The following is a 23,850-nucleotide window of genomic DNA, read 5'->3' as shown; positions in this document are numbered from 1 at the left end:
ACAATGTGTCCATTTAGAGCAGATGAGGAAAGATTCCTTCCCTGAAAGTCATGACTGTTTGGATCTTATTCTCGCAAAACATGATGAAAGCAGAGTCCTTGAATATTTTAAGGCAGCAGTTATATTTTTGATAAGTCAGGGGTTGAAGGTTTTCTTGGTCGGTGGGAATGTCAATTAAATCGGGGGAGTGATTGACTTGAATGACAGAGCAGGCTTGAAGAGCTGAGTGGGCTCCTACTTATCCGAATTTTTTCATTTGAAAAGTTGGAGGAATTGCAATTATTGCCACCTCACCACAGAATAAGTTTGAAGAAAGTATAACTGAACATTCAAAATAATGATTTTGATGACTCAATAAGAAAGAGTGATTTCTGCTGGTAAGAGTTGGTCACCAGCGAACAAACTGATGACCTGGAATCTATTGCCTAAATGTCTGGAATAAGCAAATTCATTTAGTATCCTTTAAAAGAGTATATTGAAAAGGAAGAATGGGAAGGAGTGAGTTGAGGCTAATTGTACAGTTCTTTCAAAGATCCATCTCAGTATAGACCAGTACTCTGCCAGTGCTGTATCATTCTATTGTACACAAGATTCCAAATGTTTCTGTTGTGAGGTCTTAACATTTGCCAAGAGAACTTTTCTGCTGTTTTGCCCTGCAGTCATTTTCTCTGCAGTGTTAAAATTTTTCAACTTTAACAAGGAATTGATGGTTTACAATGTCATTATTTCAATGACCAGTAATTACTTCCCAGAGAATAGTTTGTATCCTAACATTTCTGCAGTAGCCCTTCCTGCAACGTTCCATGTTCAGTCAGTGATGGATATAACTGTTTTATGGTGGATATTACTCTGACTATTTTCAGAGATGTTGTATGCTTTGTGAGACTTTTGATAATGTGGTGATGGCTAGCTGCTGTAGAAAGTGTTGGTTTACGAGTTTGACATTTGGAGTCTTGTTGCTGTGCATCTGTGTTGAATTATCCTTCATCTAAAGCTCTTGAACCTGCATAATGTGGTGAAAAATGTCACTAGCCACTCTTAGGTTCTTTAGCAGGGCAGGGTAAGTGAGTGTGTTCGTGATGAACATGGAATTTCCATGTTGAATGGAAATGTTTAATCTCATTTATCTTGCTTTTTAAAAGAAATTATTGATCGGAAAGTTTGACTAAACACCTTTCTCCTTCCCACACTTTAAGAAGGAACATCCTTAGGAGATTTAATGGGATGGTACCATGGCTGGGAGATTTTTAACTGCAAGTTTTTGCTGGAGAAACAGGAATTTTCTCCTTCGAGCAAAGGTACTCGAGGAGTGCAAGTTTTGTGTCAGATTTGCATAAAGTAGACGTGGAAGAATCAGTTTTGTTAGATGTTGTTACAAGGAAAAGGAACAAATTTTAAGATTTTGAGCAAAAGATAGAGGAACTACTCAGGGACAAAAAAATTACAACACAACGAATGATAATGACCTGAAATATTGTCTTTGAAGATGGTGGAAGGGGAGACAATTAATAATTTCATAAGAAAATTTGAGTCCTGGAAAGAAGAAACTTGTAAGGGCTACAAGGATAGAGTGGGGATAGGATTAATTGGCTTGCTCCATAGAAAGCCAAAGAGTCTTGATGAGCTGAATGGTGTCCTTTCTTGCTGGTAAATAACTGACCCCAGTATCTTGTGTTCTACTCTTTGTGATAGATGTGAAGTAGAAAATGAAAATAACACGAAACAATTGTAGCTTGGAAAATGATTCAGTTGTTTGTATATGTATAAGCTTTACTAAATAGAAGCAAAGGAATAAGAGTAGGCCATTTAGCCCCTTGAGCCTGTTCCTCAAATCACCTGAGATCACGGCTGACCTGTGGCCTAACTCCACGTACCTGCCTTTGGCCCATATCCCTTCGTACCTTTTGCTTTAGAAAATGTATCTATCTCTCTGATTTAAAATTTAACAATTGATTCAACACCCACTGCCATTTGTGGAAGGAGGTTCTAAACATTTACCATCCTGTGTGTGTAGAAGCACTTCCTGACACCCCTTCTGAATAGTCTGACCCTAAATCTGAGTAGGCCACTAATTCTAGAATCCCAATCGTTGGAAATAGTTATCTTTTTATTCAGCTTTTTCATTTATCAGCTTGAAGAGTTTGATCAGATCACCCCTTAACCTTCTAAATTCTAAAGAAAACAGGCCTCATTTGTATAATTTTGCCTCATAACTGTATTTGTGGTGTTACAGTAAATCAGGTTACACAGCATATCGAGCCACCAGTTAGCAAGACAACAGTATTCACTGGATATGCGATGCTGGCTGGAACAGCAGTTATTGTTCTGCCTAGCTGCTCTGGTGAAAATGGGAATGAGCTGCAGACTTGAACCTCTGCAGTCCGTTTAGACTCTCAATGCTATTCGGGAGGGAGTTCCAGGATTTTGATCTAGCGACAAGTGAAATGAAACAAAAACAAAAGTTGCTGGGAAAGCTTAGGTCTGGCAGCATCTGGGAAGGGAAGAAAAGTTAACCTTTCAGGTCTGGTGACCCTTCCTTAAAACATTGAAGCAATGGTGATTATATATTAGGATGGTGAGTGGCTTGAAGAGAAACTTGTAGATAGTAGTGTTGCCACACCTCAACCAAGCTTGTTCCTTGAGATGGAAGTGGGTGTGGGTTGGGAGGTGCTTGTTAAGAAGCCGCCTTAATTATCCTCCTAGATTTGCATTCCTTCAATTCTGACCCCCTAGAACATTGCTGATTTCCTTTGTCCCACATTTGGTGACTGTGCTTTCAGCTGCCCAAGCAATTAACTATGGAATTCCCTGCCTATACTACTTCACTTCTGTACCCATCCTTAAGATTTGGCAAAGCTTTTTGTAACCTGTTCCTAATATTGTCTAGTGTCAATTTTGTTTTTCCAATTCTCCCTTTTGTGGAACTTGACTATACTTCAGGATATTTTATTGCTTAATCAGTGATCTATCAATGCAGGTGGTAGTTGCCTGGTTTTCCATGCATCAGCAGGAGGCACTAAGATTCCAGCCATCCTTGCTTCCTATGTGGGGACCTGCACCATCTCTCCACTTCTGGGCTGTTAAATGTAAAATCTCTATAGTGTTGTTGTAAAATAGAATCAAATTACTGAAGAGGCTGGAGATCAGAAGGAAGAACAGAAAGTGCTCAAGAAACCCAGCAGGTCTGGCCGCTATTTATGGTAAGAAAAAAAGAAGTTGATGCTTTGAATCTAATACGACTCCTCTTCTGGAAGTGTTAATTCTAGAGTTTTCTCCCAAGTCACGTCAGAGTTGCCAAGTGAAAGCACTTGGATCCAAATGTAGTCTTTGCAACAATGTTAACTTTCACACATTAAGTGCAGAGTAATCTAATTTGCTTCTTGCTATTTTATAGTACAGGGATGTACGTTAGGGATAATTAGGAGACTTGTGGTCTTGAGATCAGGTTGGTGCCCCACCCCATTAAACTGTGTTTTAACATAGCCTCAACTTCAAAGAGCTGGCAGCGACTTCACACACTCCACATTGATTGTATCTTTAAATATAAACCCTTGGTAGTTATCCTATATCGATTAGTTCAGAACCTCAGCACGGAGTAATCAGTGATCTTTAAGACTGCTACTACCCATTCTCCCAGCAGGCAAAGGGGAAAAAATGGCGTAGGCTTGATTGGAAGCAACATGAGGCAGTGAGTTGCACCTTTTTTGAAGTCGCATTTTAGTTTTTTCTTCACCAAGATCGCCCTTGCAGGTTTTTTAAAACTGAACTCTATCTTATTGCATGCCTCATTTAATGAATAATCTCGTCAATGCGAATTGTGGTGCATTAATGGCTATATTTTGGAATGTGATAGTGTAGTCATCTAAAGAACAAAGTTAGAAGTACTACTCAGCAAGAACTGCAGATGCTGGAGTCAGAGATGATGACAGTACGGTGCTGGAAGAATGCTGCAGACCAGGCAGCGTCAGAGGAGTAGGTAAGTTGATGTTTTGAGTTGGGACCCTTCTTCAGAAATGGGGAGGGGAAAGAGAGCTTAGATAAATAGAGAGAAGGGGTGGGGCTGGGGAGGATAGGTGGGATGGTGATAGGTCAGTGCAGGTAGGGAGTGGTGGGGACTGGTCACTGGGAGTTGAGTGGTTGGGGGGGAAAGAAGATGGATAGTTTGTGTCAGGTCAAGGAGGTGAGGATGAGAGAGGGGTTTGGACATGGGATGAGGCTGGGGATGGGGAGACTTTAAAACTGGTGACATCCATGTTTAGGCCATCAGGTTGTAGGCTCCCAGAAGGTGTTGGCATTTGTCGTGTACAGAGCGTAGATACTAAAACAGATACACAGATTATATAGGTACCCTACACAGGGAAGCAATGGATTGAACACTAAATTTAATGTTGATGAAGCAAAGTGGGAAAACTCTGGTGTGGAACAGAGGCCTATGTTTGATGTTACTGTGTGGTTTAAGATGAATCATGATTTGATGTTAATTTCTTGACTGCTGTTGCCATGACAGCTGAGGACTAGTGTGTGGTTTTGCAGTTTAGATGTTTGCCTGTCGGCACGGATATGATCAGTATTCCTAGTTCCCACCTAGTTAAGATTTGATGTTTCCAACTTGCATGTTTTGGCAAACTTGCGTGTTCTCTACAGTTCTTCCCATGCAATAATAAGATGACACAAAGATTGAACTTTGACTTATTCTTCAGGCCTTGAGTTGCAGAAGGAAGCAATTTGGGTCATTTTTCTTGTTGAACAAGTGCTCTCTGTTTTCTAAAATGGACCATTTTCTCATTTTTGGCTTACTCAATTGTAACCATTATAGAATGTACTGCAAAGCACTGAAACTGAGACTAATCTGACCATGTCATCCAACCTAATCCCACTTTTCAGTTTTTATTACATAGCCTCCAACTGTTTATCCAAATATTGTTTGAAAAATGTTATAAGGACTTTTTCTCTATCACCCTCAGGCAATGAGCTCCCATTCCATACCACACTCTGGGTGAAAAATGTACTCATTGAATTCTCTTTGAATCTCTAACTTATCCTATATTTATGTTCCTGATTGTGGATTCCTTAACTGAAATAAATGGGATTTTTGGGATAATGGGAACTGCAAATGCTGGAGAATCCAAGATAATAAAATGTGAGGCTGGATGAACACAGCAGGCCAAGCAGCATCTCAGGAGCACAAAAGCTGACGTTTCGGGCCTAGACCCTTCATCAGAGAGGGGGATGGGGAGAGGGAACTGGAATAAATAGGGAGAGAGGGGGAGGCGGACCGAAGATGGAGAGTAAAGAAGATAGGTGGAGAGAGTGTAGGTGGGGAGGTAGGGAGGGAATAGGTCAGTCCAGGGAAGACGGACAGGTCAAGGAGGTGGGATGAGGTTAGTAGGTAGCTGGGGGTGTGGCTTGGGGTGGGAGGAAGGGATGGGTGAGAGGAAGAACAGGTTAGGGAGGCAGAGACAGGTTGGACTGGTTTTGGGATGCAGTGGGTAGGGTTGGGGGGGGGGGGGGGGGGAGAGCTGGGCTGGTTGTGTGGTGCAGTGGGGGGAGGGGACGAACTTCTTCCTCCGGTACATTGATGACTGTATCGGCGCCGCCTCTTGCTCCCCAGAGGAGCTCGAACAGTTCATTCACTTCACTTCAACACCTTCCACCCCAACCTTCAGTTCACCTGGGCCATCTCCAGCACATCCCTCACCTTCCTGGACCTCTCAGTCTCCATCTCAGGCAACCAGCTTGTAACTGATGTCCATTTCAAGCCCACCGACTCCCACAGCTACCTAGAATACACCTCCTCCCACCCACCCTCCTGCAAAAATTCCATCCCCTATTCCCAATTCCTCCGCCTCCGCCGCATCTGCTCCCACGATAAGACATTCCACTTCCGCACATCCCAGATGTCCAAGTTCTTTAAGGACCGCAACTTTCCCCCCACAGTGATCGAGAACGCCCTTGACCGCGTCTCCCGCAACACATCCCTCACACCCCACCCTCGCCACAACCGCCCCAAGAGGATCCCCCTCGTTCTCACACACCACCCTACCAACCTCCGGATACAACGCATTATCATCCGACACTTCCGCCATTTACAATCCGACCCCACCACCCAAGACATTTTTCCATCCCCTCCCCTGTCACCTTTCCGGAGAGACCACTCTCTTTGTGACTCCCTTGTTCGCTCCACACTGCCCTCCAACCCCACCACACCCGGCACCTTCCCCTGCAACCGCAGGAAATGCTACGCTTGTCCCCACACCTCCTCCCTCACCCCCATCCCAGGCCCCAAGATGACATTCCACATTTAAGCAGAGGTTCACCTGCACATCTGCCAATGTGGTATACTGCATCCACTGTACCCAGTGCGGCTTCCTCTACATTGGGGAAACCAAGCGGAGGCTCGGGGACCGCTTTGCAGAACACCTCCGCTCAGTTCGCAACAAACAACTGCACCTCCCAGTCGCAAACCATTTCCACACCCCCTCCCATTCTCTTGATGACATGTCCATCATGGGCCTCCTGCAGTGCCACAATGATGCCACCCGAAGGTTGCAGGAACAGCAACTCATATTCCGCCTGGGAACCCTGCAGCCATATGGTATCAATGTGGACTTCACCAGTTTCAAAATCTCCCCTTCCCCCACCGCATCCCTAAACCAGCCCAGTTCATCCCCTCCCCCCACTGCACCACACAACCAGCCCAGCTCTTCCCCCCCACCCACTGCATCCCAAAACCAGTCCAACCTGTCTCTGCCTCCCTCACCTGTTCTTCCTCTCACCCATCCCTTCCTCCCACCCCAAGCCGCACCTCCATCTCCTACCTACTAACCTCATCCCACCTCCTTGACCTGTCCGTCTTCCCTGGACTGACCTATCCCCTCCCTACCTCCCCACCTACACTCTCTCCACCTATCTTCTTTACTCTCCATCTTCGGTCCGCCTCCCCCTCTCTCCCTATTTATTCCAGTTCCCTCTCCCCATCCCCCTCTCTGATGAAGGGTCTAGGCCCGAAACGTCAGCTTTTGTGCTCCTGAGATGCTGCTTGGCCTGCTGTGTTCATCCAGCCTCACATTTTATTATCTTTAAATGGGACTTTTGTTGTCCGCACTATTTAGACAACTCCAAATTTTATATACTTGGTCTTCTGTCAGTCTCTTTCCTCAGATGCTATATCTTTAAAAGATTAGATTGATTTTTGACAGCTAAACAATTTGAGCGTTATGGCAGGTAGACTGCAGCAGATTTGAAAGGCCAGACAGTGTACTTCTACCTGAGATGATAAAGTGTGGAGCTGGATGAACACAGCAGGCCAAGCAGCATCTTAGGAGCACAAAAAGTGATGTTTGTACCTCACTGTTCCAAAGAACACGATCCTAGCCTATCTGATCTTTCCTCACACTAACATTCTGTGGTCCGAGGAACCCAAGACTCAGGTATAGGAACAGAATTAAGCCATTCAGCCCATCAACTCTGCTCCACCATTTAAACAGATCATGGCTGATCTGATAATTTTCCACTTCACTTTTTCTTACCTTTTAAAAGCACAGCTCCTGTCCCTTGCGGAGGGAAATTAGCCCTACTTTTGGGTCTGTCTTATGTGTCACTCCAGGCTCACAGCCCTCTGAAATAGCCAAGCAAACTAAAATTGAAAGTTACAACTGAAACTGAACCGAACTGGGTACCAGCAATAGCAGAGGCAAACTCTACCGTTTTAACCTGCAGTGGGCTCCTCAATACTGCACAGTGTAGATGGCACTAAAGGGTGTTTCCAAGTGTATTTACCAGCAATCGAGGAACGCTTTGCAGAACACCTACACTTGGTTCACACTAAACAACTGCACCTCCCAGTCATGAACCTTTTCGACTCCCCATCTCATTCCACAGACAATATGTCCATCCTGGGCCTCTCGCAGTGCCACAACAATGCTACCTGAAGGTTGCAGGAACAGCAACTCATATTCCGCTTGGGAACCCTGCAGCCTATTGGCATCAATGTGGACTTCACAAGCTTCAAAATCTCCCCTCCCCCTATTGCATCCCAAAACCAGCTCAGCTCGTACCCACCTCCCTAACCTGCCCTTCCACCTATCCCTTCCTCCCACCCCCATCTCCTACTTAGTAACCTCATATGCCCCCTTGACCTGTCAGTCCTCCCTGGATTGACCTATCTCCTCCCTATTTCCCCACCTACACTCCCCTTTACTGGCTGGATCACCACCTCTTTGACCTGTCTGTCTCCTGTCTCACAAGCGTCTATGGGCTTGTACCAAAATTCGGATAATTATCCCATAGACCAGTGAAGCAAAAGCTTGTTATAGTCGTAACTACAGAATTGTAATTTATGGACACTACTCCAGACATCACCATTTCAAAAGGCAAGGCTAATGCATTTGCATCTATCTTTGGCCAAAAGCTCTGATGGATGACCCATCTCCTCCACCACCCTATGGTCCCCATCAGAGATATGTCTTGAGCCAATCTGATTCACTCCACAGTGTGTTAAGAAATGGCTGAAAGTGGAGAACTTACCCAGGTATGTCCTGCCCACAAAAAAACAGGAAAACCCTATCCAATAAATTGCTGTCCTATCTGTCCATTTGCAGTTGTCACCTAAGTGATGAAATGGGTTGCTAAGAACGCTAAGAAGCAGCATTTGCTCAGCAAAAACCTGCTCCTCAATGCTGAGCCTGAGTTCCATCAGTGCAGTTTAACTCCTCTCCTGATTATTACTTTGGCTTAAGTATGGACATGAGAGCTAAATTACAGAGGTGTGAGAATGATTGCCCTCTTCGTTGTAAGGATAGAGGAAGGGATGTTTCTGATAATGCATAATATTCTACACCATGTGTGACATCTCCAGGTATTGATGTAGTTTGTGTTTGTATAGAATCATAGAATCCCTTCAGAATGGAAGCAGGCCATTTGGCCTATCAAATCCACACTGACCTTCGGAAGAGCATTCCACCCAGACCCAACCCCCAACTGTATCCCAGTAATCCTGCATGTCCTATGTCTAATCTACCTTGCCTGCACATCCCATATACTATGGGCAATTTAGTATCAATACACCTAACTTGCGCATATTTGGACTGTGTGGGAAGACACTGAAGCACCCAGAGGAAACCCACACAGATACAGGGAGAATGTTTGAGAGAGTTTGCACAGTCACCGGAGAGTGGATTCAGTCTTGGGTCCCTGGCACTCTGAGGCAGCGATGCTAACTATTCAGCCACTGTGTATCAAGATGTGGCTTGGGCTGATAAGTGTCATTGACGCTCTACTTGTGCCAGGTAGTGACATCTGTAACAAGATGGAATTGAACTAAAGTCTCTTGATCCTTTATGGTATTTTCTTATTATTCATTCACAGGATGCTGGAACTGCTAGCTAAGCCAGTATTTATTGCCAAGCCCAATTTCCCTGGAGAAGGCAGTAGTGAACTGTCTTTTGGTACTGCTGAAGTTCTAGAGTGGTGGGCCACCATTTGTACTTTCCAGAAGGGAATCAGCTTCACCGAATCTCCCTGCTATCAACTCTTTGGGAGTCACCACTGACAAGAAACTGAATTGTAGCAACTGTGTAAATACTGTGACTATGTACAAGGCACTCATCAGGCATGTGATGCCATACTGTCACAACCCACTATAAACTGGCCCCACTATTTCTGGAGTAGTACCAGATATATTAAGGCTTTTTTTAAGGAATGCACAGTATCCCAATTTACTTGACTTTCATACCAAGGTCAGTAGAAAACCCAGGCTGGGTTTCTGTACTGAAGAAGAATTATTATTTGTTAAAAGTGATGGGTCTATCGCTACAAGTAAATAGATATAAATCATTGGCATGCAGCACTAATAACTAAAACTCTAATCCCCTCAACGCCTCCTTAGACATGCGCACAGACTAATGAGGAGGATGATTTATTGGCAGAGGAAAAGCTGGAACATAAGTTCCATGATCTTTATGTAGCACTGTACAGCAGAAGAGTGGGCTGTTTGGCCCACCATGTCTGCACTGACAATGCCATTCCAAACTAATCCCACCCACCTGTGCATCGTCCTTATCCCACTATTCCCACCCTGTTTATCTGACTGTCTAAATGCCTATTAAATGTTGGTATTGTAGCTGCTGCTACTACCTCTTCTGGCAATGTGTTCCAGGCACCTAATACAGAGTGCAATTTTTTAAAAAACTTGCCCTGCAGAGCTCCTTTTATACTTAACCGCTTTCACCTTAACCTGTGCCCCTTGTATTTGACATTTCTGCCCGGGGGGGGCGGGGGGGGGGGGCAACTATTCATCTTCTCCATGCCCCTCATCATTTAGTGTACTTCTATAAGGTGGCCTCTCAGCCTCCAATATTCTAGCAAAAACAATCCAAGTGTGTCCAACTTCTCTTTTTAGTTCATACACTTCAATCTCAGCAGCATCCTGGTAAACCTCTATTTTCACCCTTTCAAGTCTCCTTCCAATAGTGTGGCAACCAGAACTGCACTTTGCTTCTCATTTTCATTTGAGGGCCAGACACTTGGTGTTCAGTTATCTTTTTCTGGAAGCACAGGGGCTTGTAAGAAGTACTGACTAATTCAGTTGGAAAATGTCTCTTAAAAACCTGAAACTTCAAGTCACAGCTCATAGCAGCTGCTACAGGAAAGCTATCTTCTTTTATAAGATGTGAGGCTGGATGAACACAGCAGGCCCAGCAGCATCTCAGGAGCACAAAAGCTGACGTTTCGGGCCTAGACCCTTCATCAGAGATCTTTTGTCAAGTTTAAACTGAGTGTCTTACTGCAGAGAACAGGCAGCATCTACTGGAGAGAACAAGTGTCTATCTCTGTTTGTTTGTGTATGTGTGTCTCTAATTTGTTTTAGCCTGCTCAGTTAGATAAGAACCAGTCAGCGTTATTTGTAAACAACAACTCTGCTCCTGCACATTGTGGGGAACCGTAACCACAAAAGAGCTCACAATAATAGGTATTGAATTCCTTGCTTTGAAATTATGCAACCATCCTGGTAAATCCCTGTCTTTAAAAACTGCCCCTTCTCCTTCTGGTCCAGAGTTTTTAAAGTCACAAAAATAAAAAATCACAATTCTTACAATACTCTAGATAAGTGCATCTCCATCAGTACTGCAGAAGCTCCACATCATCACTTGATTGATGCCAAATCCACACACATTCACTCCCTCTATCACCAATGCATGGTGGCAAGTGTATTTTTTCTGCAAGATACATTGCAAATTTTTCCTCTGAAAACCTATGTGATACTCAGCATCACACGAGTGCAATCCATTTGTTTTTGTGGAATGGATTTATACAATGTATTACTTTTTGAAGCTTGCTGACTAGATGCATGAAAAGCAACAAAAGCATTATAATGTAATTAATTTCCAATCATCCATTTATAGCTGATTAAGTTCTTCCAAATCAGCTGCTAATTTTGATATTGTTTGCAGGAAGTATATTGGCCAGGGGACTAGAAAATTCTACACTACTGTTGAGTGATGACCAATATTTATTGGAGCAGAATAATGGAGTATTCATAAAAGGCATCTCCCAACTGTGCAGTGTTCCCTTCGAGTCCTCGAACTTTTACGTTTTGGAGTAAAGCTGTTCAGCTCATTGCATTCATGCTAGTCACTAAGCTTCCATCTATTCTTATCCCATTTTTCAGCACTTGGCTCACTGTCTTGTATCCCACAGTGTGAAATAAATATATTGCAGATGCTGGAAGTCAGGAAAAAATGGCAAGATGTTGCAGGTACTTGGTATACTTGGAGAGAGTGAGGTTTCAAACTGATAAAACACTATGGATTCTGATGAAGGATCATCAACCTGAAGTGGTAACTGTTTCTCTCTCCATGGTCTGGATATTTCCAGCACTTTGAGTTTATTCTCCCAAATTAAAACGCTGAGGAATTTCAAATGCTCATCTAAATAGTGTGTTTTGGCCTTAACTACCTCAAATCCCCTCTAAACTTCCTTCTCATTACCTTAAAAGATGCTCCTAGGCAATTGACTTCTACCCTCCTCCCAATTTTTAAGTGGAAAAGTTTATCCTTCTCTAACTCATCTATATCACTTGTAACTTCTACATCCTAATCGGGTCCCACACTTTGCTTTCTATACTCTGAAGTAAAACAACCACAACCTATCTAGCTCTCCAAGGCTAATTGCACTAGCCCACGTAACATCCTGGTGAGTCTGCTCTGTTCCCTTCTCTTATGCTGAGTCAGCCCTGATTGTGTGCTCAAGGCTTTTGTGAGTATTAAGCTTTCAAAGTTCTGAACCAGAAGTGAAAGCATAGCTAACTTATATTGGTGCAGGGTGTTGGAAAGAAGTACAGAGATTCAGGTGAGAGGAGTTGGTGCCTTGCCATCACTAATTGCTCATTTACTTGAATATAGCAATTCAATGTAAATAACTTTGCCATCATTTTATTGTGGATGTGATTAATTTTGGGGAGTTAAAACCGAAGTAGTATTTGCATGTCAAAGTTTCATAGTTTGTAGATTTTGCTTTTACCTGAAGTTTCTCATGATCCTTCTGTTTATAGAGTTTTACTTTAACAAGTATTTCTGCCTGAATTAATTTGACATATTGGGGCAACAGAGGGGTTCATTTCAATGTATCTGTTTTGGTGAAGCCAAATATCTCTCGTGAAAAGTCAAAATATTACAGATGCTGGAAGTTAAAAATATAAAGGCAAGATGTTGCAGGTAGTCAGCATGTATGGAGATGAAAACATTAAGGTTTCAGATTGATAACACGCCATTGGTTCTGATGAAGGGCTATAACTACTATTTCTCTACCCACAGTCTGCTGGATATTTCCAACATTTTCAGGTTTTATACCTCAAGTTAAAATGTTAATCTTGGCTATTTAATGTTTGAGTGAATTTGCATTAAGTGAACTTAGTCGAGGCACAGATCATAAGACCAGGGAAGTATGTTGGAACTATGTAGGAATACATCAAACGATGGTGGAATACATTATCCAAAATCTTGTGGTTTCTCCTGTTTTTGGTGGAACTTGAAGGTGCTGACTATTCTGTCAGCGATTAGGAGGTGTGCTTCTTTGATGTTGAGTTGTTGTGAAAGGTTAAAGCCAGAAGGCAGTCAATGGCCTGTGCAGCGTGAATCTTGTGTCTTCTGTTGCTACACCCTGCAACTGGTCATTTCTTGCATGCTATCCTTCATTACTTTGACATTGCAGACGGCTCTCACTTGTCCACATGCTTATTTGAAGGAGAGGTTGCTGCCTAGCAGGTGGGAGTGCAAAATCTGGCCAGATGCCTCCTGCATAATTGTATCTGTTAGTCAGATCAACAAAGGAGATGGGAGTGGAACACTGGACCACTCTGATCAGAACAAGTCTGCTATTCGTTTCAGTAAGCAGCTAAGTGACCGATAAAATACTTTATGGGTTTGCATATTCTAGAAAAGTACCACATTTGATTTCATAAGTACAAAAATTGTACACCTGTCTATTTTTATCTAAAAACAGCCATGCCGGATAAAAGGAGACATTGGTCATTATACGGATGAGAATGCTGCCCCTTTGGTCCATTGTGTTCGTCTGCTTAGTGCATCATTTCTTTTAACGGGGCAGAAGAATGGTAAGCAAGATAATCTTGAAGCTTTGAACATTCACTCACTGTTTTGTTTTTGCCACATAATATTGACCCACGTGTTGAACTTTGCCTTGGCACAGGTCTTATACCCGACAGAGAAGTGAGGGTCAGTGTCAAAGCATTGGCAGTGAGTTGTGTTGGAGCAGCAATTGGACTTCATCCTGAAGCTTTCTTCAATAAACTGTACAGGACCCCACTTGAAGTTCTCGAGAGTCAGGGTAATGGAAAAATAATGTTTCGAATAATGCGTGCGTTCAACACAGCATGGTTCATTCATTTATTTTCTGCTTGAGTTTGAAGAAGGGAAACTTCACTATTAAAAATGTGAACTGTCCTCTCCATTTCTGCCTACATCTTTGTCCTTCCATTTCCCCCATGTTCATTGCTTGTAAATTGTTGTTCCTAACTCTCCACCTCAACCTTTTATCTTTCTCCTCTTGTCTTCCTCCCCACAATCACTCCATCATCATCCTCCTCCTTCGTTGATTCCTACCCACCTGCTCCTGTTTTCCCATGCTTAACTATTCCCACTCATCCCAATATTATCCTTGCTTGTTCCCTCCCTCTTATCTTTCTGATGATTGATGGATATCTTTCTGATGGAAAATGCCATCTTGAAACTTTAACTTTCTCATTTCCCAAAGATGCTACTGGACCTGTTAAGTAGATCCAGCATCTTTGTTCGTAGTTTAGCTTTCCAGTGCTGCAGTACTTTACTGTTAAATATTTGTCGCGTATTTACCTTCGTAATTATCAATTATGAGCATGTACTCCTTTGACAGTCCACTCATTTATAAGTATGAGACAAATTCTTAGAGTGTAGTGTGTCTAGCCCAGTCACAAACGATTCTTCAGTTCTCCTCTGCAGTTTACAACAAGCAGTTGGGAAACTTTGTTATAATACCTTGTAAGTTATTCCATGGTTTCAATGTAAAACTTGGCGAATACATGTTGAAAATTTTGGCTTGCAAATATATTTGCTGTTCTTTGTAAAACTGTTGGCTACAACTTATGGTGTGGCAGTAGAGAAAGAAATAATTGCAAAAGTTGGAAATCTGACATTAAAGTTGCAAACAGTTTTCTTGGAAGAGGCAGGACCGGCTAATGTTGAGAGTGATAATACCCTTGAGTCACAGCCATCGATCTTGTGTATTTCCAGAATATTCTATTTTTAATTGAAGATGAAATGGCTACAGAGGTCATTCTCAACACCCTCAAAGTGCATACTGGAAATCCACTAGTGTGTTCATGAAATGGAAACTTTGAAAGTAAAAAATGAACATATGCACTGTGTTGGAATGATTCTTGGCAAAGCTTTTTCAAATATTAAATATTATTGTCCATCCCTCGATGAGCATATGCTTATCTCAAGGTAGCTTAAGAGTCAACCTCTGTGATCCAGACCAAGTAAAGGTCAGCTTTCCTTCCCAAAAGAATGGTCAAGAAACCAGTTGTACTTTTTACGACCTGACAGCCTCATTGTTGCTGTTAACTGCTGACAGTCAGATTTCTAAAACAGACTAATCAGAACGAAGGGTCTAGGCCTGAAACGTCAGCTTTTGTGCTCCTGAGATGCTGCTGGGCCTGCTGTGTTCATCCAGCCTCACATTTTATTATCTTGGATTCTCCAGCATCTGCAGTTCCCATTATCACTAATCAGAACTCTCAGCTGCCAAGATGGAATTTGAGCTTTTTTTCCCGGTATTATTAGTCCTGACCTATAGATTTTCTGGATTCATAATCACTATATACTGTGGTATCTGACACAGAATTAATTGGTTATTTCCAATATGAACATGTGTAGCAGGTATAGACCATGGCTGATCTGATTGTAATCTCTGATCTATATTCCTGCCTACTTCTGATCACCACAGGCAGGCAGGTGCGCGCAGGCAAGACTGACACATGCGCGCCCCACCCCCCAGTGACCCTATCTTCTCAATTCTCCCAACAGAATCATCACAGGGCCTTATACATCTTAATCAAGTTGCTTGTTGTTCTCCTAAACTCCAGTGCATCCAAACTTAACCTTTTCAACCTTTCCTCATGGGACAGTCCACCCATTCCAGTTATTAGGCTAGTAAGCCTCCTTTGAACCCATTTCAATTTATTTTTACCCTCCTAGTATCTTGTGAATAAACTGTTGATCTGGTACACATCTTTGATTCCTTTCGTTCTGCAGAGGAGCAGTGTATTTCGGATATTTTAAAGTATGTCGACCATGGAGATCCACAGATAAGAGGCGCCACTGCCCTTCTGTCTTCAGCCTTCATTCACTCTGTTCTGACCAAGACCCGGTTTCATCCAGAAAATTGGCTTGCCATAGTACGAAGCACAACAGGCAAGTAGACTGTTTCACATTGGTTTTAATTCCATCTCTATTCTCTTCAGGTTTGCTTCCAGGGATACTGTTTGATTGTGCACCCTTAGTAATTGCTCAGTTGGAAAACAGACTGGCAGAAGGCCAGTGGGGATAAAGGGATCTTTTTCAGGATGGCAGTTGGTAACTAGTGAAGTTCTGCATAGGTCGGTGATGCAACAACATATTAACGATCTGGAGACAACGAACTAAGGACATTGCTTCTAAGTTTGCAGATGATACCAAGATGGAAGGAGGGACAAGTAGTGTTGGTTAAGCAAGAGGACTTGGGACAGGCTCAAAGAATGGGCAAACAAGTGGCAGATGGAATACAATGTGGGAAAGAATAAGATTATGAACTTTAATAGAAAGAATAGAGGTGTAACTGTTTTCTAAATGGGGAAAGGCTGTAGAAATCTGAAGCATGAGGTGACTTCACAGAATCCTGAACAAAACCCATAAGTTTAACATGCACGTTCACTTGGCACTAAGGAAGTCAGATACAAGGTTAGCATTCATTTTGAGAGGGCTAGAATACAAGAACAGAGATGTACTACTGAGGCTGTATAAGGCTCTGGACAGGGCCGCATTTGGAATATTGTGATCAGTTTTGGGCCACATATCTAAAGAACAATGTACCGGCATTGAAGGGCATCCAGAGGAGGTTTACAAGAATGATCTGGGGAATGAAGGGTTTTAGCATATGATGAGCTGTTGGAGGCTCTGTCAGTCCTCTGAGTTTAGAAGAATGAGGGGGGATCTCGTTGAAACTTAGAAACCTGGATAGAGTGGCCGTGGAGAGGATGTTTCTACTAGTAGGAGACCAGGACTCAAGGGCCCAATTTTGGATTGAAGGGGTGACCCTTTAGAACTGAGGTGAGGAAAAATTTTATCAGCCACCTCTGTGGAGTTCATTGCTGCAGAAGGCTGTGGAGGCCAAGTCATTGAGTGTGTATAGATTCTAGATTAGTAATGGGATCATGGATTGTGGGGAGAAGGTAGGAGAGTGGGATTGAGAAACATGTTAGACGTGACCAAATGGCAGAGCAGACTTGATGGGCAAAGGCCTAATTCTGCTGCTAGTTCTTATTGCCTTAACTGTACTTTTAGTTTCCCTTCTACAATTCTGATAGTTGCATGATGATTTCACAATGAATCCGTACAATTTTAATCAATCAGTTTTTAAGATTTTAAGCAAAAAAAACGTGAGAAACCCCAGAGCTGAAGAGCTTTGGATGCCATTGGTCCTCTAATGTGCCACTGGAAGTGAAGCTTTAGTCAGCTCCTGAAATTTCTGTCTGTACCTCTCTGCTTTGTTATAGTTTCTCCTCATCAAAAGCTTTTTTGAAAAATTAGCTGTTCAGGCGCACATTTAGTTACCTTCCTGAAATTTCCCTCCTACAACTGTTTGGAGTTCATAGAATCATAGAATTCCATGGTATAGAAGCAGGCTATTCAGGCCAGCAAATCCACAATGACCCTCTGAAGAGCATCCCACTCAGACCCATCTTCCTAAAACTGCATTTCCTGTGGCTAACACGCCAAATCTACACATCCCTGAACACTGGATAATTTTAGATTGGCCAATCTACTTAACTTGTACGTCTTTGCACTGTGGGAGGAAACCAGACCATCTGGTGGCATCCCACCCAGACACGGGGAGAAAGTGCAAACTCCACACAGACAGTTGACCGAGGCCAGAATCGAACCTGGATCCCTGGCACTGTGAGGCAGCAGTGCTAACCACTGAGCCACCGTACTATCCTCCTTGGAGTTGTCAGGTGCTTTGGGTAAAAGTTAATACTGTGTAAATGTAGGTGCAAATTATTAAAGTCTTTCTTCCTAAAATGTAAAAGGCCTGTTCCTTGTCCTTTCCTTTCAGGATGTGGAATCTCATTGGAGGATTGTGTGCCTTTACTTCAGAAAACACTGAAAGATAAATCATCTGTAACTTGCAAACTGGCCTGTGCTGCAGTCCGGGTATGTGTTCATCTCCGTCCTAAAAAAAACTGTCTTAAAGCTTTCAGGTTGCCATGATGAAGTCTGAGCATTCACCGTGTGGAGTACTATTTCTATTTCACTATGGGGTGCATGTCCAGTTGTATAATCACTATGTCACAGTATCTTGCATAGTGAATCAACCTCATCTTAAACTAAACTTGTGCCCCTAGTTTTAGTCCCCTGCTAGAGGAAACGTTATCCTGGTATCCACCCTATATGGCTCATATGTTTTAATAAGATCACCTCTCATGCTTCTAAATTCCACTGGGTATAGGTGTAGCCTGTTAAACCGTTTTTTTATAAAATGAACTCTTCATTCCAGGAATGAGTCGAATGAACTTTCTCGGTACACTTTTTCTATTCATACAGGGGATCTGGGCCAGCCTTTTATTGTTCATTCCTAGCTGCCCTGTTTATTGTAGGTGTACCCACAATGCTAGACAAACAGGAGGCTGGAAGAGCACAGCAGGCCAGGCATCTGGAGGAAAGGAGTAGTCAAAGTTTTGGGTAATACTGTCCTTCTGGACTGGATGTGGGTTTAGGGGGAGCTGCAGATGAGGGGGAGGGGTGGAGATAGAATGGAGGTAATAAGTGGACATTAGTGGTAGGTGCGATCTGGTTGGTGGCTGGAAGGGAGGGTTGGAAAATGAAATGGAAAGGAGGAGGTGGAGAATGGCTGGGGAGGTTATTTGAAAATGAACTTGCTGTCGAGGGGTGTAGAGTGCCCAGGCAGAATGTAAGATGTTGTTCTTCAAATTTGCATTGAGAGTCTCTGTGACACTGCAGGAGGCTGAGGTTAAACATGTTGGGAAGTAGAAATAGGCAGTGAACAGCATGTTAGATTGACCATTACAGGCCAAGTGAACATACTCAGTGAAATGATCACCTAGTCTGTGTTTGGTCTCACCGATGTAGAGTAGGCCACATTAGGAGCGCTGGAGGAGACGCCGGTGAAGCTCCGTCTCACGTGGAAGGACTGTTCAGGACCTTGATGGTGAGAGAGGTGGTGTATGGTGAGGTGTTGCATCTCCGGTTACAGGGGAAGGGCCTAGGTGGATTGGAGTGGTTGGTGGGGAGTGTGGTGCAAAGTAAGGAGTGGTGAAGGGAATGGTCCTTGTGGAAGGCAGAGAGGGATGGGAAGTGGAAAGTATTCCAGGTGGTAAAGTCTAGTTGGCATTGTGGAAGTGTTGGAGGGATGATATTTTGGATGTCGAGGCTCGTGGGGTGGAAAGTGAGCACAAGGGAGACCCTATCTTTCTTGTGTTTGGAGGGGGCATGGTGGTTAAGAGGTGTGGAGCGGATGGAGGACGCACAGTGGAGGGCTATCTGGATGACTGGAGAACAGACATCTAGGATGCTTGGGAGTGGATTGCCTTCTCTTTGGAGTAGATGCAACGGAGACAGAGGAATTGGGAAAACAGGGTGGAGTTTTTGCAGAATCCAGGGTGGGAGGTAGTGAAGGGTCAGTAGCTATGGGAGACTGAGATAACAAGATGTAGAGCGAGATGAACAGAGCAGGCCAAGCAGCATCAGAGGAGCAGGAAGGCTGAACCTTTGGGCCTGGACCCTTCTTCAGAAATGGAGGAGGTGAACAGGGTTTGTTGGTCTGTTGGTTTATAGTAAATGTTGGTTTGTAAGCCGTCACTAGAAATGGAAATGGAGAGGTCGAGAAACGGGAGGAAGGTGTCTGAGATAGACCAAGTGAATTTGAGGGTAGGGTGGAAGTTGTTAGAAAAATTGATGAATTGCGCCATGTAGATGTAATGGTGGCAGTTGAGAGGAGGTTCACTAGATTGATTCCAGAGATACAAGGTTTGTTTTATGAAGAGAATAGTGGGATGAAGCACTAATTTAGCCATTGATGTAACAGTGTAAGAGTTGGGGAACAGTACCGGCATACGTACTGAAGAGGGACTGTTGAACATTAAGCAACAAACCAGGCGAGTAGGGCTGGCACCCATGCACCATCACCAGCATCTTGATACCTGAGTCTTGGCTGACTTTTCCTATACTCCCCCACCCCCCTGCGTCACCTCTCTGTCAAACTACTCTTCTCCCTTCCATTCTTTTGATAGAAAAGCTGTCGGTTCTCAGTAGCTTCGGTTTTGGACGGAAGATGGGATGCTTCTTTTGGTGGATGAATGCACCACCTGGTGGGTCACTAATGAACTTCAATTGCAATATCCCAAGTCAACAATTGTTTGAATATACATCTGGAGGATGGTTTCCTTTTTATTTGGTGATCTTTACGTCATAAAGTTGATGATTTGAGCAGGCAGTGTTTGTAACTTCTTTTAGGATAATTTGTAAGGTGAGAATTTCAGATAATGGCGATGTTGTGGGTATTGTCCTCCTAGATTTCCATTATGTTGTTAATGGTCTGTCATCAGAAGCTAGAAAATAGCTCCTGTATTGTTCTAACACTCAACTTCTCTTTCTAATGACAGAAGTTATTCTAGTGCGTCTGCATCTGGAGTATCGTCAAGAGTTTGGCCCCCATACTTGTGGATGTAGATGTAATGGTGTCAGTTCAGAGAAGGTTCACTAGATTGATTCTAGAGATGCAAAGTTTGTTTTATGAAGAGAATTTGAGCAGTTTAGGCGTGGTCTCTGGGGGGTTTGGAAGAATGCGTGGAGATCTCAGAGAATCATAGACCTGTACAGCATGGAAACAGCCTTCAGTCCGACTTGTCCATGCTAAACAAGTTTGATAAACTCACCTAGTCCCATTTGCCTGTATTTGGCCCATATCCCTCTAAACCTTTCCTATTCATGTCTGGTTGTCTATTCAACCTGTCAAAATACCTTTTTAAATGTTGTAACTGTACCTGCATCTACCACTTCCTCACGCAGCTCATTCCACATACGAACCACCATCTCTGTGGAAAAAGTTGCCCCTCAGGTCCCTTTTTAAATCTTTCTCCTCTCGCTCTAAACTTATGCCCTCTGGGTTTGAACTCCCCTACCCTAATGAAAATACCTTTTCTATTCACCTGTGCTACCCAATCCGTGATGTTATAAACTTCTATAAAATCAGCCCTTAGCCTCCTGCTCTCTGGTGAGAAAAGTTCTAGCCTCTTCTAATAACTTACACCTCCAGTGCAGGCAATACCCTCCTAAGTCGTTTCTGAACCCCCTCCAATTTAGAACATAGAACTTTACAGCACAGTACAGACCCTTCGGCCCTCGATGTTGTGCCGACCTGTCATACCGATCTCAAGCCCATCTAACCGACACTCTTCCATGTATGCCCACATGCTCGTCCAATGACGACTTAAATGTTCCTAAAGTTGGCGAATTTACTACCATTGCAGGCCAAGCGTTCCATTTCCTTATTACTGCTCTGAGTAAAGAAACTACCTCTGACATCTGTCCTATATCTTTCACCCCGCAATTTAAAGCTATGCCCCCTTGTGCTCGCCGTCACCATCCTAGGAAAAAGGCTCTCCCTATCCACCCTATCTAACCCTCTGATTATTTTATATATTTCAATTAAGTCACCTCTCAACCTTCTTCTCTCTAATGAAAACAGCCTCAAGTCCCTCAGCCTTTCCTTGTAATACCTTCCCTCCATACCAGGCAACATCCTAGTAAATCTCCTCTGCACCCTTTCCAAAGCTTCCACATCCTTATAATGCGGTGACCAGAACTGTACGCAATACTCCAAGTGCGGCCGCACCAGAGTTTTGTACAGCTTCACCATAACCTCTTGGTTCTGGAACTCTATCCCTCTATTAATAAAAGCTAAAACACTGTATGCCTTCCTAACAGCCCTGTCAACCCGGGTGGCAACTTTCAAGGATCTGTGTACATGGACACCGAGATCTCTCTGCTCATCTACACTACTAAGAATCTTACCATTAGCCCAGTACTTTGCCTTCCGGTTACTCCTACCAAAGTGCGTCACCTCACACTTGTCCGCATAATTTAATAATATCCTCCTTTATAGCAGAGCAACCAGAACTGTACACAGTACTCCAAATGTCGCCTCACCAATGTCCTGTACAACTGCAACCTGATGTCCCAATTCTTGTGGTCAGTGGTCTGAGCAATGAACACAAATGTGCCAAACACCTTTATGATGAAGTAAACGTAGAAAGGACGTTTTCTTGTGGGGCAATGTAGAATGAGTGGTCATAGTTTTAGGATAATGGGTAGCAGATTGAAAACAGAGATGAGGAGAAATTAAGCCTCTAGGGAATCTGAGAGGTTCATTAACCTAGAGTGGAATGGATGCTAGGACATTGAGTAAATTTGAGGAGGAGATGGACAGATTAATTCGTAAAGGGTGGAAGGATTATGCAGAACAAGCAGGAAAGTGAAGTTGAGACCAGCACGCGATCAGCCATGATTGCATTAAATGGCGACACAGACTCAAGGGGCTGATAGGCCTAAATTGCTGTTAGTTCTTACGCTGTTTAAAGTAATACACCAAAGGCACAGTTGACAGTAGGCTCCAACCATACGACAACTATCATCTACAACAGTTAGGGTAGTAGATATGTGAGCACACCACTGCCTGCAAACTTATTACTGTAACTAGGAAATATATTGCTGTTTCTTCAGTGTTGTCAGGTCAAAATGGAAGAAGTCCCTCCTTCACAGTATTGTGGGTGTAACCACAGCACATAGACCGCAGCTGTCCATGAATGCAGCTTACGACCATCTTCACAAGGACAGCTAGCGGTGGATAATAAAGTGCAGCCCCAGTCAGTGATGCCCACAGTCTATGATTAAATATTTTTGAAACTGTGATCTGATGTTGTATTGGTTCAGAATTGGACAACATTGTGTAATTTAGATTTTGTACTGAGCTCACTAAGTATGGTTGTCTTCATGTGATTTTCTTCCAGCACTGTATCACAAGCCTTTGCAATAGCAGCTATAGCGAGTTGGGTTTACAGCTCACAATTGACCTCTTGACCTTGAAAAATAACTCTTACTGGCTAGTGAGGACCGAGCTATTAGAAACTCTGGCTGAAATGGACTTCAGGTAAGCTTGCTGACTGCTTAAATTAGTGGAGAAATGCAAACTGTTGTATATTGATGGACAAGTGTATTTAAAGCACCTGATCAATTGAGGGCAATTAAGAAGGGCAGAATCGCAATTGTTCTGGTGCACAAGAAGCTCATTGCCTGCACTAATTCTGGCTTAGTACCAATCTCCTGTCTTTTCTCCATCCTGAATGTTGTTCAGTTTAAATGGCCGGGTTGTCTTGGTCATTCCCTTGTAAAATGCCTGAATTGAATCGGTCTTTGCCACCCTTCCAGAGAGTGCTTTCAGGGTCTGTCCAGTCAGTGTGGAAGTATTTATCTTGCTTTTATGTTTAGCTTTCTTGGAAAACATTGCCAGCCTCCCCTCACCCTGTTTTTCAAATGTTGTCAAAGAATCATCAGTGTCCATGGTGGGCAGAAAAGGACTTGCCTGGAGGACAGTACTGTTGCCATTGCAGCACTCCCTTAATGCTGAACAACCAGGTTCATTTAGCTTACATTTATAAGCCCAGGAATGTATTTTGACTCATCAAAAAAGGAGCTTCTGGAAGACCATAAGACATAGGAGTGGAAATAAGGCCATTTGGCCCATCAAGTCCACTCTGCCATTTAAATCATAGCTGATGGGCATTTCAACTCCATTTCCCTGCACTCTCCCCGTAGCCCTCGATTCCTTCTGAGATCAAGAATTTGTCTGCCTCCGCCTTGAAGGCATCTAACGTCCCGGCCTCTACTAGAAGGATGCGAGGTTTATGAATCGAAGTTCTGGAGATTGGACCCAGACAACTGAAGTCACAGGAAACCATTAGAGATGTGCAAGTGTCCATGTCAAAGGAATGAGTCAGTCTTTGAGGTTCTAGGGTCGGAG

At 43.3% G+C, this 23,850-nt stretch overlaps 1 protein-coding gene across 6 annotated transcripts in view; it reads left to right on the top strand.

The window, feature by feature from the left end:
• htt (huntingtin) overlaps positions 1-23,850 on the top strand; it is a 238,331-nt gene that overhangs the window by 84,429 nt on the left and 130,052 nt on the right. For all 6 annotated transcript variants that reach the window (XM_059644891.1, XM_059644889.1, XM_059644890.1 and 3 more), the window contains 5 exons: positions 13,501-13,612; positions 13,708-13,845; positions 15,810-15,968; positions 17,869-17,966; positions 22,841-22,980. In XM_059644891.1, the coding sequence (XP_059500874.1) occupies positions 13,501-13,612; positions 13,708-13,845; positions 15,810-15,968; positions 17,869-17,966; positions 22,841-22,980 (647 nt within the window). The remainder of the gene's footprint in view (positions 1-13,500; positions 13,613-13,707; positions 13,846-15,809; positions 15,969-17,868; positions 17,967-22,840; positions 22,981-23,850) is intronic.

This window comes from Stegostoma tigrinum, chromosome 3 (assembly GCF_030684315.1).
Source record: "Stegostoma tigrinum isolate sSteTig4 chromosome 3, sSteTig4.hap1, whole genome shotgun sequence".
In the NCBI taxonomy this organism is placed as follows: Eukaryota; Metazoa; Chordata; class Chondrichthyes; order Orectolobiformes; family Stegostomatidae; genus Stegostoma; species Stegostoma tigrinum.
The sequence above is the reverse complement of the archived record's forward strand: the minus strand, read 5'-3'. Positions and strand labels throughout refer to the sequence as shown.